Raw genomic sequence first — 13,368 nt, 5'->3', positions numbered from 1 at the left:
CCATCGTGACGTGTCATGGCGTAACGTACAGCACGCAAAAAGCAACTAATTCTGTCTTACAGCCTCTCTCCAACAGGTGTAGCACTTCCCTCACCGTTTGAAAACAAGAAAGGGACAGGATAAGGGTGGATACCTAGTCATTTTTTGCATCATCACTGCAAGCTATCATGACTCAAAAGCCGCTGCTCACTTCTGAAGATCACTTTGGCACCGCCCTAAAAACCTGATTCAAATTCGACAAACCTTCAAATAGGCATGTAATGACACATTATATATACTCTTTATAGGGTTTAATTACATTTTAAAGGCGATAAGGTGATAAGTTGGACAGGTCGAGTGAAAAAATAAGTTTCCCCACATGACATTTCTCCTCACCATCATACCCTGACTACACCGCTCGCTTCAGATGCGCGAGTGTTGCAAAATAAATGTTGGAATCCATGTTACTCAATTATTGCACCGACATTGCTCACGCACGTCAACGAGCGTCTGCGTTGCCAAGGGCTCAAATAGAAGTCATTCCTATTTCTGACGCAGACGCGCTGCAAGTCCTGCCTCTCCCATCTCCTCATTGGTTTATAGAAGCAGGTACACACGTGCCATCTCCTCATTGGTTAAACCCACGTGGGTGATTGAAAGACGAGCTGTGTTGCCGGTTGTCATGGTAATATTATGGAAGTGTAGATGCCAATCACCATATAAGTTCAAAGATGAAAAAGCATGGAAGAAGGAGAGATGACTAGAAACGAGTCGGTTGACCGTTTTATGTGTGGATTAATTGCCGGAGTAGAGGACCTTGTGCATTTCTGGTAAAATAACTCAATGTTTATATCCCAGGACAAATTAGCTAGCAAGTGCAAGCTAGCTAAATTGCCCTTCATGTTTAATGCTTTTCGACCTGTCCCCAAATTAATGTAATTGGTTCAGTTTGTTTTGATATTTTAACCTGGTGTGGTGATCACGTCTGGTGTGGGGGCACATAATACATTTATGCACATGGTGCACACGCTTGGGTCCGTGTCACGCAATAGGTTTAGCTTCCCCACCCGCCATTTTAAAAAAAGACCCAACAGAGCTCATTGCCTTCTTGAATCATGCAGAGGTGTGCATCATGAAGGCCTCGTCATTGATTTTGTTGAAAGGGGAGAAATTGTGCTTTACAAATGGTATTGATATTACAGTTGATCTGGAAGTATCACGTGTTTTGGGCGCTAAAACAAGGTCAGTTGTACGGACCAGCGCGACATACAAGAGTGAGTTAGTTTACGTTACAACTTTTGACCAGAGCAATGTTCATTTTATTTAACTAGGCAAGTCAGTTAGGAACAAACTCGTATTTACTATGATGGCCTACCAAAAAGTCTCCTGGGGAAGGGGAGCTGGGATTTTTTTGTTTGTATATTGGACAAAACGCGACAAAGACGCCACACCCAGTGATGCCAATTTAGCAATTTTGTTGCTAAATTTAGCAACTTTTCAGACTACCCTGGCAACTTTATTTTTTCCAATCAGCAACTAGCAACAAATTTAGCTACATTTAAACATTTATTTTGAACTTTTAGCAACTTTTGAAAAGTGACTCGAACGCTAAAATGCACATTTTCCTTCTAAACGACACAAACGATTTTCTCTGTCACACACTCAGTCACAACACACGTGTCTGGCTGCAAAAGTGCATTGTGAGTGACGTCACCAGCAGGCGCTCAGCTCGTGCACAGGCAGCAGCAAATTGCAGATCATTGTAGGCTGACTGCAGAATCATCATTAGTATGGGTTCGACGAGACAAACCCAATGAATATGGTTGGTCACGAATGTTTGATCTTGAACAGAACTTACAACATCAATCAACATGTCTCAATCAAAATTGTACAGAAAAGTGGGAATCTGTACCTGAACAAATGTCAAATCAATTTGAGTAACGTTATTGTATATTCTGCGTCACATCAACCTGCCGCTACCAACTTACTCTGAAAATTAGTTGGCAACACCGGCCACACCATAACATAAAGTTAGACCTAAAACAGAGCATGGTACCAACATTATTGGGCAGACAACGTGCAGGCATATAGAACCCGATATCGGTAGCGTCGTAAATGGAACCTTATTTCCAATACCGTTTGACGTTACTACTTTTGACCAGATCAATGTTAAACAGTAGTACACTTGAGAATACGTTGCCATTAGCGCAGCAACGACAGTCGAATCAGGGGCCAAATGCTACTCAGAATCTGGTAAGTTTCTTCTTCAGAGGCTGGTTCGGTAAGAGAGTGATGGTGCAGTCACTCCTAACTGGAAAGCTATTCTACTAGCTAACACCAACATGGCACGTGGGAAACTAGGTGATAACAAAAACCACCAAACTAGCCAGTTGGCAAACTAACGTTTGTATCGTTTTACTGCAGCAGAGTGAGTCGTTGTACCATGCATGGCAGACATTTCAGTAATATGCAGCTTACCTGAGATGCATATTCTCTACCGAGTCATCGGCATCTTGAAAGGAGTAAAATAAAGTTTACACACACAGAGGAGAAACCACAACAACCCGCTCACTGGAATGAAAACCCTTGAATGACCAGATGTCGCTGTCCCTCCTCCTCTTCCTCCTTCTTCTATGGTATAATGGCGTTCGCAACAATTAAATGTGCATTCCGCCACCTACTGTGCGGGTGGATAATAAGGATCCCAAAAAAGGAAAACATTTGGGTAAAAATAAATAAAATATCATACAAACTACCAAAAAAGAAATTAACTAAATAAAATCAACCTGCTTTTCTGTAAAAACCTCCTTCTAATCAGGTCCAACACAGCCTCAGAATCCTCCTGTGAGGGCAGGACATTTCCTGGTGACAAAAGTCCTTGTAGTCCTGCTCTGCAAAATCTTCTCTGGCTTTAAATTTTTATTTATTTATAGCTATTTCACCTTTATTTAACCAGGTAGGCCAGTTGAGAACAAGTTCTCATTTACAACTGCGACCTGGCCAAGATAAAGCCAAGCAGTGTGACACAGACAACAACACAGAGTTACACATGGAATAAACAAACGTACAGTCAATAACACAATAGGAGAAAAAAGAAAGTCTATATACAGTGTGTGCAAATGGCATAAGGAGGTAAGGCAATAAATAGGCCATAGTAGCAAAGTAATTACAAATTTGCAGATTAACACTGGAGTGATAGATGGGCAGATGATGGTGTGTAAAGTCGTGATACTGGTGTGCAAAAGAGTTGCAGAAGATATAATGATATCCAGCTTCTTAGTCTTCTTGGACACTTGTCCTGTACAAATAATCACTGTGGCTATAAATACCACAAAATCCACCTTCACAATGAGTTTATCCAGATCAACCGATTTGATAGTTTGTGTGTATGCATTGAAATGTAGGCTATGCGTGCCTTTTTAAAAATGTATGTAGTTCTGTTCTTGCGCTGTTCTTGTCTAATGATGTTCTGTATTATGTCATTCTGTATTATGTTAAATGTTTCATGTGGACCCCAGGAAGAGTAGCTGCTGCTTTTGCAACAGCTAATGGGGATCCTAATAAAACACAGTTTTAATTTCATCACTACAGAATAATACCATAAAATACAGTTTTCCAGGGAGTTTTAGAAACCAGTTGAAGGAAAACTCCATCCAAAAACGATCTTTTGGTATTTGTTTCATTAGTCCGTTGTAACATAGTCCCAAAATGTTTTGCTTGTCAACAATCAAGTTCTCAAGATATGTAACTTTCAAAATACAGAAATCCCCATATGATGCATTTTGCAAATACCAAAAGACCGTTTTTGGGTGGAATTGTCCTTTAATGAAAGCATGCATCAGTCAGGTGAAAGGTTGTTTGGCACCATGTCCAATGTCAGACTAAAACCTTTTTAATGCCACAGAAAATACCACCCATCTGAGTGATAAAAGGCATTTTATAACAATAATCTTATTTTTTATATACATTATCGCATACACTAATAGTCTTAATTCCTGATCAAATGTTTCCCGAACCATTTTATGGCAAAGATTATAGGACAGTTGCATTCTGCTGCACTATCCCAGTTCACCACTAGAGACATACAGGTATTCTATCCAGTGGTGTTCTGCTGCACTATCCCAGTTCACCACTAGAGACATACAGGTATTCTATCCAGTGGTGTTCTGCTGCACTATCCCAGTTCACCACTAGAGACATACAGGTATTCTATCCAGGAGTGTTCTGCTGCACTATCCCAGTTCACCACTAGAAACATACAGGTATTCTATCCAGTGGTGGTCTGCTGCACTATCCCAGTTCACCACTAGAGACATACAGGTATTCTATCCAGTGGTGTTCTGCTGCACTATCCCAGTTCACCACTAGAGACATACAGGTATTCTATCCAGTGGTGTTCTGCTGCACTATCCCAGTTCACCACTAGAGACATACAGGTATTCTATCCAGGCGTGTTCTGCTGCACTATCCCAGTTCACCACTAGAGACATACAGGTATTCTATCCAGTGGTGTTCTGCTGCACTATCCCAGTTCACCACTAGAGACATACAGGTATTCTATCCAGTGGTGTTCTGCTGCACTATCCCAGTTCACCACTAGAGACATACAGGTATTCTATCCAGTGGTGTTCTGCTGCACTATCCCAGTTCACCACTAGAGACATACAGGTATTCTATCCAGTGGTGTTCTGCTGCACTATCCCAGTTCACCACTAGAGACATACAGGTATTCTATCCAGTGGTGTTCTGCTGCACTATCCCAGTTCACCACTAGAGAGATACAGGTTTTGTTTCCTACTAACTAGAAGAGGATAGCTGTAGAAAAAGTGTGCGCTGATTTTTTAAATTAACCTTTAACTAGGCAAGTCAGTTCAGAACACAATGATGGATACCAAAAGGCCTCGAGAGGGGATGGGGCCTGGGACGGGGCCTGGGATTAAAAATAAATACAATATATGACAATATATGACAAAACACACATCACCACACTACATAAAGAGAGACCTAAGAGAACATAGCAAGGCAGCAACACATGGTACAAACATTATTGGGCACAGACAACAGCACACAGGGCAAGAAGGTGGAGACAATACATCACACAAAAACGCCACAATGAGATTTGAGAAGGATGGGAAGCGGGACTACCATTCGCTGGAAAATGTGTTGTATTCAATTAACTAGGTAGACCAGACCCAGCTGCTATAGAAATGGCATTTTTTTTGGTAGGCACCAACTCCGCCACGGTTCGTTGGACAAATCCTATGGGAAAATGTTTTGACATCAACACTGAAAACAAGATCTGTGGTAAATTCAGGCGTAAACCTTTTTCTGATATCAGCTAACGTCACAGAATTGAAGCATTTGTACTGAAATTTAAAGCCCCTGCTATAATGGTCAAGGTAACGGATCTCAGAAAATGTAGAATCTCCTAAAAGCCAATTTATGCTCGACAGGAAAATGTGATCGGTGCCATATGACTGGTGTGACGCAGACCAGTACTAAACGGCACACAATATTAACTGTACAGTACGGGTTTTTTCTCCTGTAATTCTCCAAAATTCTAATATAAATGCAGTCCCGGATCAGGCTCAATCGGTGTCCGGGAAACTAGCCTCAAGAGCAAACGCTTAATTTCCTTGTAGTGAGCCCAAAACATCATCCCAAAAAGTCATTCAACTTTCTATAGCCAGTGAACAATATAAATCACTGTTCAGTCTTGTAAGAAATTGTATAAGATGGTAACTTGTTTTAACCACTTCTCAACATAAGCTATTCTTGGCACAACATGCACACATCCCCACTACTTTGTCAGACCCACACACCCATCCCCACTACTTTGTCAGACCCACACACCCATCCCCACTACTTTGTCAGACCCACACACCCATCCCCACTACTTTGTCAGACCCACACACCCATCCCCACTACTTTGTCAGACCCACACACCCATCCCCACTACTTTGTCAGACCCACACACCCATCCCCACTACTTTGTCAGACCCACACACCCATCCCCTCTACTTTGTCAGACCCACACACCCATCCCCACTACTTTGTCAGACCCACACACCCATCCCCTCTACTTTGTCAGACCCACACACACATCCCCACTACTTTGTCAGACCCACACACACATCCCCTCCCCCATGAATAGGGCCTGTGAAAACAAACGCACATGCAGGATGCCTTTGGATGTGACTAGGACAAAGAACTGTGTGAAAAGCCAATGGAATGTCGACATCAGGCCGAACAGGACTACCCACGACCCAGATCGACCAATCGGAAGGCCAGACGACAAGATCAACCTACTTTGCTTGTTGCCTATATAATCTGTATGTACTGTTTAGAGGGCTCTCTTCCGACGATTTCATACGAGTCAGACAGAAGGAGCCGTGATGCACGATTTACTAAGATATTTTTACATATTAATAAAAGGCCTTAATATGTAATAATCCACCTCGTCCTATTTCTCTACTTGATCTCCTTTCTCCAATAAACGTTTTACTAACAGTCTGCATGTTTAAAACCACCTAGAATAACTATATAATGATATGAGATGACAGGAAATGTCACATTGTTCAGTATTGAATTCAGACCACATGGTTCAGTCAAAATGGCCAAATTCACCAAGTCTGATTCACTACCACCGAGAAAGAAAAATAGGACAAGCACTAATTTGTAGATTTATTTATACATCAAAACAGTCACAGGGTTGAATTGACTTGGCCTGGTTTTCCCCAGTTCCAACGAGACGTCCCACTTCCTTGCTGACCAAACAGGAGTGCAAGAGGGCTTGCCAGTGTACAACAGGAGAGCTAGAGGGAAAATAGGGTGAGAATTAAACCCTGGTGATACTGTTGGGACTAATACACAAGGTATGAGATGACTTGATCAGAGAGTAACCAATCAGTCAGCGTTACATCAGACTGGGGCGGTAATGATGACTCATCACGTCAGAGTATGTAGTTTATAACAAATTGCATGGGTCAGTGTGATGATCCAAGAGAAACATTCAACAGTACATTAACAACATCTTCCTAATATTGATCTGCCCCCCTTTTCCATTACAACACATATACAGTCTTGGCCAAAAGTTGAGAATGGCAATACAAAGGATTTTAATTCCTTTGGATGGGGTATGGTAGGTGCCAGGTGGACCGGTTTAGCTCAAACGAAACACTGCTGGGTTTGTCAAGAGCAACAGCCTCTTATGTGTATCAACACTGGTCTACCACCCAAAGGACATCCAGCTAACTTGACTCCAATGCCGACCCACAGTTGTGTCACGGGCCAACAGCCCTGTGGAACGCTTTCAGACACCTTGTAGACAACTGAGGCTGTTCTGAGGGCAAACTCAATATTAGGAAGGTTTAATGTCCTCTATACTCAGTGTATTATAATACTGGAACCGTAAGTCATTCCCACTACACACCTTCCCGCTCCACCAGCACAGCAACACTTTTCAGCAGCCAACGAGCGCTAAAGAGAGAACAGTTTTAAAACCAAATAATCCCAATCTTAGATTACTAGACTACATTCAGAGCATTCTGAAACCAGATCAGGATTTTAGTTCAGTCATTGCAGCCATCCAGCCAGCAGTCCAGGGTCTGGGATCAAGCCCCCACCCAGTCACCCTCCCTCCAGGCAGGCAGCCCACCTTACCCCTGCCCCAGATCAACAGGAGCAGGCTTGTCAGTGTCTGCCCAACCCACAGGAGGGCCGATGGGCAGCCAGACCTTTATCCAGCCCAGAGCACAGGACAGGATAGCCACCTGACTGGTATGGTTGAGTAGTGTGTTCATCATTTACAACATTCCAGAATGCTTAATGTGGAAGGAGAATTAAGATGCTGTCAAAAGTCACACACCTTTCCAAACACGGCAGACACTAGGACCTCAACCAGGGGGGCAGAAACCTAGAGGGAGAAAGTAGAAAAGCATGAAGTGACATTGTAAGACCTTGTAGTCAGACATGAGATCAGTCTATAGCAGTGTATTCTAATCCTGGGGACCCAAAACTGTCAACAAGTGTCCCCCCCCCCCCAGAACTAGGCTTGGGTGGTATTTGGAAAACAGGGGTTCACCAATAACATTTACATTATTTCTATGAAGTTTATATTGATAGCTACTTATGCATTTTACAGTAGGTCCAGTCACATGGTGTTTGTTTACAAGAATGAGACCAGAGCATTGTGAGTCCCTCACTGTTGACCAGGTGATCTAATTACAGGACAGAATTGACAGCTCAACATGTTAAGTGTTAATATGCTGGGACAGCACTGCCAGTGAAACCCTGAATACCACCCTACACCTGATTACACTCAAACCCTTGATTGAATTAGGTGAATAATGCTGCGTTTACACAGGCAGACCAATTCAGATTTCCACTAATTGGTGTTTAACAATCACACAAGATCTTTCCTGATCTGATTACGCAAGACTAATTAGTGAAAGATCAGAATTGAGCTGTGTCTAAACGGAGCCTTACATCTAGGTCCCCAGAACCAGGATTGTGAAACACTGCTCTAGAGTATAGATCAGTTCAGTAACCAATCAGTCAGCTTAACATCAGACTGGGGCGGTAACAGGAAATCATCACTTCTACATTATAAAGGACAGAAGTTAATGGCAACAGATCAAAGTTGATCCTACACACCTTGAGGTAGTGCAGCAACAGTTCTCCAGTGGCCAGGCTGGAACAGTTAGGACCTGGAAGGAACAGATACCAAATTAAACATTATGCACAAGTACATTAGGTACTGCAGACTATATGCAGAGCATTCTGAAATGAGATCAGACCAAGGAACAGTTATTGTAGCCATCCAGCCAGTGGTCCAAGGTCTGGCTACAAGCTCCCCACCCAGACACCCTCCCTCCAGGCAGGCAGCCCACCTTACCCCCGCCGCTGAGAAAAGCAGGCTTGTCAGTGTCTGCCAAACCCACAGGAGGACCGATGGGAAACCTGCGTTGATGCCAGCCACAGAGCACCGGACAGAAGCCAACCAACTGTCAAGACAGAAGTTCATCACATACATCCAGAATGTTCCATGTGGTGGGTGTGAGCTGTAGTTAAGCGTTCATGGGAATTGTAGTTCCCTCAGTGATGTTAATGAGTAGGTAGAAGGTAGGTGGAGTTTGTAGCAAGTGCAAGAGGTGAAAGGTCAGTGAGTGAAGATGCTGTAAAAACACAATCATACACACCTTCCTGAAGACTGCAGGCCCACAAGGACAACTGGGGAGGAGAGTTGAGGGATAATTAAGTGGTATTGTAAGAACTAGTGGTCAGACGTTAGATCAGTCTACAGCACAGCATTATCTAATCCTGGTGACCCACCACTCCTCTGGGTCCCCAGGACCAGAACTCACTGCTATAGTGTAGATCAGTTCACTAACCAATCAGTCAGCTTAACATCAGACTGGGGCGGTAACAGGAAATCATCACTTCTACATTATAAAGGACAGAAGTAAAGTCGATCATACACACCCTGTGGTTCAGTAACAGGCAGCTTCTAGTGACCAGTCTGGTACCACCATCAGGACCTGAAGGAGAGGAGTCCAAATAAACATGCTGAACAGCACTACATTAAAGACTGCTTTATTGTCAGATAGATCATAGGGGTAACCAATCAGCTGGGGAGGTAACACGACTATCTAACAGACAACTGATCCTAGACCAGCACTACCACCCTGAGAGACTAAATATGGGAAAGTGCTGACAAGGGCCCTGTACTACATCAGGACACGAGTTATTTGGAAGTCAGTATTCTAACCTCAATCCTGCTTAAACTGTATTGATGGTACTGCATGAAAAAATATAAATTAACTGACTACATCCTGAGTGGCCCATCCACCCCAGTGACTTGTGCTGCTACTAGCATTTCATGAATGATTCTGCATCTACTTCTTGATATTAAATCAAATGTCAGCCATTTTGGATCGACAATCCAAAGCCAAAGTATATTGTGTGTGAGTCTCTGGTCCCATCAGACAGTTGGTAACCCCAACCAGCTGTCCCCTTGTTGCCCTGGCAACGCCAGTGGGTCCACCTTTGCAGGTTCTGTCGTCGACGCAGGGCGTAAGACACGTGCGGGTGTCATCACTAGGAGCCAGAGTCACCACGACTACCAAACATCAACAGTTCACTCTGTTTGCAGTCATTTAACACGACTGGTTATAGCTTGTGGCTAAGGCAGAGGCTCTGGTTAAGATACAATGACTAGAGATTCATTTCCCGTGACAATTACCGAACGTACTCATTAACCAAAACTCACCAGTCTAGTTGGCATCACGACTCCCTGTTCAGCCACATACAGAGGAAACCTAAGACAAAAGCTTCAAGATAATGTCTTGGTGGGGACCAGATACCAGGCAGGCACATGGAGGGGGTTAGACATAACATATGTAGCCTTTATGACAGGTTACGTAGCCCTCTGCTGAAGTCAGCTATTCCTTTCCTCAACAGGAGTTCAGACGAACGAGATTCCAAAGAGAATATTCATCATGTTCAGCAGAAGGACGGGATCCCTCAAACATGTTACGTTCAGCTAAACTGTACAAGTAAAAAAGTTGTATGGAAATGTAATGTACATACCAATAAAATAATATTTAAAAAGGAAATCAAACTTCACATTGAACTACCCCTTTAAGGACAAATTAAAGACTGGTGTTAAAATATCCATTTAGACTGGATGGATCCATACCTTCATAGCAAGACCTGATAGACCTGAAGGATATGCTGATTCTTGATACTATTTGAATGGAACCACTTATAAGTCTGTGGAGGGGTGACAATAATGCAGGAGAATAGACCACCAAAGTAAAAGATAAAAAAAATAATTGTTTTTCTATATTTTTTGTTGTCCACAACAGGGTAACAATGTGTGTGCAAAGTTACACTCAAGAATGAGAGAGCTACATAATATTTGGTATGAAGTTTCCCAGGTGTCCCTCACGAGTTTTTACAAATGTACCCAAGTGGACAAACTGGTCCATTTTTAAAGTACATACCTATAGAGAACATACTAAAATGCTATAATAATAAAGTTAACACACTCCCAGGAATGTCATACGTAATGGATCATAAGCATCCCGACATAAAAGTTACTAACAGGAGACGCGACGAGAACGCTGATCCAATGCCTCCCAAAACACAGAAGTGAACTATTAAAGATAATGATGCCAAGTCCCATAGCAGTCTCTCTCTGTTGTAAAGCAGAGGGTAACACCTCTACACCAGATTGAGCTGCTGATGCCAAGGCCCATAGCAGTCTCTCTCTGCTGTAAAGCAGAGGGTAACTCCTCTACACCAGATTGAGCTGCTGATGCCAAGGCCCATAGCAGTCTCTCTCAGCTGTAAAGCAGAGGGTAACAGCACAAGTAGTGCAGGTGATGGGAGATTTCATTTTGCACAGAGTACAACAACGCCTCCCTACTGTGCCCTTTTGGCCCCGAGGCACATTCAGGTCTGCAGTGATGTATTTTGGCAGGTGAACATCACTGGAGGCAGGAGTAGAGCGGACAGAGGTAGAGCGGACAGAAGGTGCTGCAGTGGACTTTGTGCCGTAGTCAGCAAGCTCCTGGATGAGCAGCTCTCTGAAGGCTAGCTGTGTCATGGGGGTCTGTCCACAGATCTTAGCCTTTTCCTTCTGGAGGATGAATGCATTCACCACAGCAATGTCGATGAAGTGATAAAACAATGTCTTGTACCATTTCATTGTCTTGTGGAGAACATTGTAGTAGCCTATCAGAGCGTCTGACAGGTCCACACCTCCCATGCTCTTATTGTAATCCTTCACAGCAGCTGGAACGGGGACATCTTTCTTGGTCCATGTCCCATTAGCGTCCTTCGCACGCCTGCGGATGTGATCACCACTGTACGATTTGTGGATACTGGAGCACATGACCACCTCTCTGGCATCCATCCACTTTACAAAGAGCAGGTCATCTTTACGGATCCATCGTATGGTACCCCTTTCAGCCCTCTTAGGCATGTCGTTTACTTTTGTTTTGGGAAAACCCACTCCGTTGGGACGAATGGTTCCACAAGACCATACATTCAGCTTCCTCAGGTCTATAAACAGGGTAGCGCTTGTGTAAAAGTTATCCACAAACAGTTTATAGCCCGTCCCTAGCAGTGGAAAATCCAATAATTTCATAACGGAATCATAACCAAGTCCCATACCGGTGGCTGAGATGGACTTCCCCTCATACACAAAGAAATTCCAAGTGTAGGCACATGCAGAATCTGCCAAAACAAACAGCTTGTAACCCCATCTTGTTGGCTTGTTAGGCATATATTGTTTGATGCCAATTCTGGCCTTTGAGGCTACCATCCTCTCATCGATGGACAGGTTCTGGGAAGGCTGAAAATGGGTCTTGCAGGCCTCAACAATGCTGGAGTAGAGAGGTTTGATTTTGCAGAGCCTATCAAAGCTTGCTGTGCCCTTCTTCTTGTCATTGTTGTCGTCAGCTTGTGGGTCACTAATATGAAGCGCCTGCGAGACGGTCAGAAACCTCTTACAAGACATGATAGTTGCAGGGAAAGGCAGTTGGTAGAGTCTTGAGCTTCTCCAGTAGTCTGTCAATCTTTTCAACTTCACAATCCCCATATAAATGACAAGTGAGATGTAACAGTACAGGTCTTGGATGGAAATGGGCTTCCATGCCTTTTTTTTGCCTGCTTGCTTCTTAGCCCCATACTTGTTGGTGTTCGACACCAGCAAATCAAGAACTGACAAGGAGAAAAACATCTGGAAAAGATTAAGGGGGCTGTACTTTCCAGTCATGTCCAGCTGAGGTCCTGGCTGCCTTTTAGGTCGAAATGTTGGTCGAAGTGGCTCTACATCATCCTCTAGCACAGTGCGCCAACGGTCCTCTCCCTCGGTGGTAGTTGCCGCTGGTACACTGGCCCTCCTCCGCTTCTGGTCTGGACTCATAACACCTCTAGATAGCCGGGTGGCTGTGGAGCCAGAGACAGCAGCAGGGGTCAGACTGGAGGAACCAGTTCCTATGTTTGAATGAGTGTGGGATGGACTTGAATGTGGTTTCTTTGGAGATGGCTCCCAGAGGTCATCGGAGTCTCTACCTCTATTGAGGACAAAATATAAATTAAATGTTTAGAACTCAAGTTTCCTATTACTTATTTTATTTAACTTTTATTTTAGCAGGGAGTGAGCACTGCATCAATACACAACACTCATCTATATTATATAGAGTATGGGGAACACAATCACTATGATGAAATATGTGGACCAAAAGGCAATAAGACACTCAAAAACAACAGCATGTCATAGCCAACAGAAAATACACTTGGCCTATGCTAATACATTGTATGCCTATAGCTATATAGAAATATCTCAAATGAATATGCAACCATTTAAACATCTGCATT

The 13,368-nt window shown here is 43.4% G+C and overlaps 2 protein-coding genes, 3 non-coding genes and 1 pseudogene across 10 annotated transcripts in view; all 6 read right to left on the bottom strand.

Moving 5' to 3' along the window:
* The window catches only part of LOC139561434 (uncharacterized), a 50,057-nt gene extending 39,555 nt beyond the window's left edge, over positions 1-10,502 (bottom strand). The window contains exon 1 of one of the 2 annotated variants that reach the window (XM_071378527.1): positions 10,250-10,502. The gene's annotated coding sequence lies outside the window, so the exon portion shown is untranslated. The remainder of the gene's footprint in view (positions 1-10,249) is intronic. The other variant, XM_071378524.1, reaches the window with a different exon arrangement.
* Positions 1-13,368, bottom strand: part of LOC139561433 (piggyBac transposable element-derived protein 4-like) — a 68,296-nt gene that overhangs the window by 31,675 nt on the left and 23,253 nt on the right. For 2 of the 5 annotated variants that reach the window (XM_071378521.1, XM_071378522.1), the window contains one exon: positions 10,988-13,064. The exons of the other annotated variants lie outside the window; for them this stretch is intronic. In XM_071378521.1, the coding sequence (XP_071234622.1) occupies positions 11,279-13,064 (1,786 nt within the window). In that variant the 3' untranslated portion in view covers positions 10,988-11,278. Of the gene's footprint in view, positions 1-10,987; positions 13,065-13,368 lie in introns of those variants that run through there. 5 annotated transcript variants of the gene reach the window in all.
* On the bottom strand, positions 6,865-6,938 carry LOC139561968 (small nucleolar RNA SNORD31). Its single transcript, XR_011672277.1, has one exon. It is a non-coding gene; the product is annotated as a small nucleolar RNA SNORD31 (small nucleolar RNA).
* On the bottom strand, positions 8,515-8,584 carry LOC139561961 (small nucleolar RNA SNORD31; annotated as a pseudogene).
* On the bottom strand, positions 9,353-9,427 carry LOC139561972 (small nucleolar RNA SNORD31). The gene has a single exon (XR_011672281.1). It is a non-coding gene; the product is annotated as a small nucleolar RNA SNORD31 (small nucleolar RNA).
* Positions 9,957-10,083, bottom strand: LOC139561977 (small nucleolar RNA SNORD22). The gene has a single exon (XR_011672286.1). It is a non-coding gene; the product is annotated as a small nucleolar RNA SNORD22 (small nucleolar RNA).

The sequence above is a fragment of the Salvelinus alpinus genome, chromosome 31, assembly GCF_045679555.1.
Source record: "Salvelinus alpinus chromosome 31, SLU_Salpinus.1, whole genome shotgun sequence".
In the NCBI taxonomy this organism is placed as follows: domain Eukaryota; kingdom Metazoa; phylum Chordata; class Actinopteri; order Salmoniformes; family Salmonidae; genus Salvelinus; species Salvelinus alpinus.
This window is presented reverse-complemented; position numbering and strand designations above follow the sequence as displayed.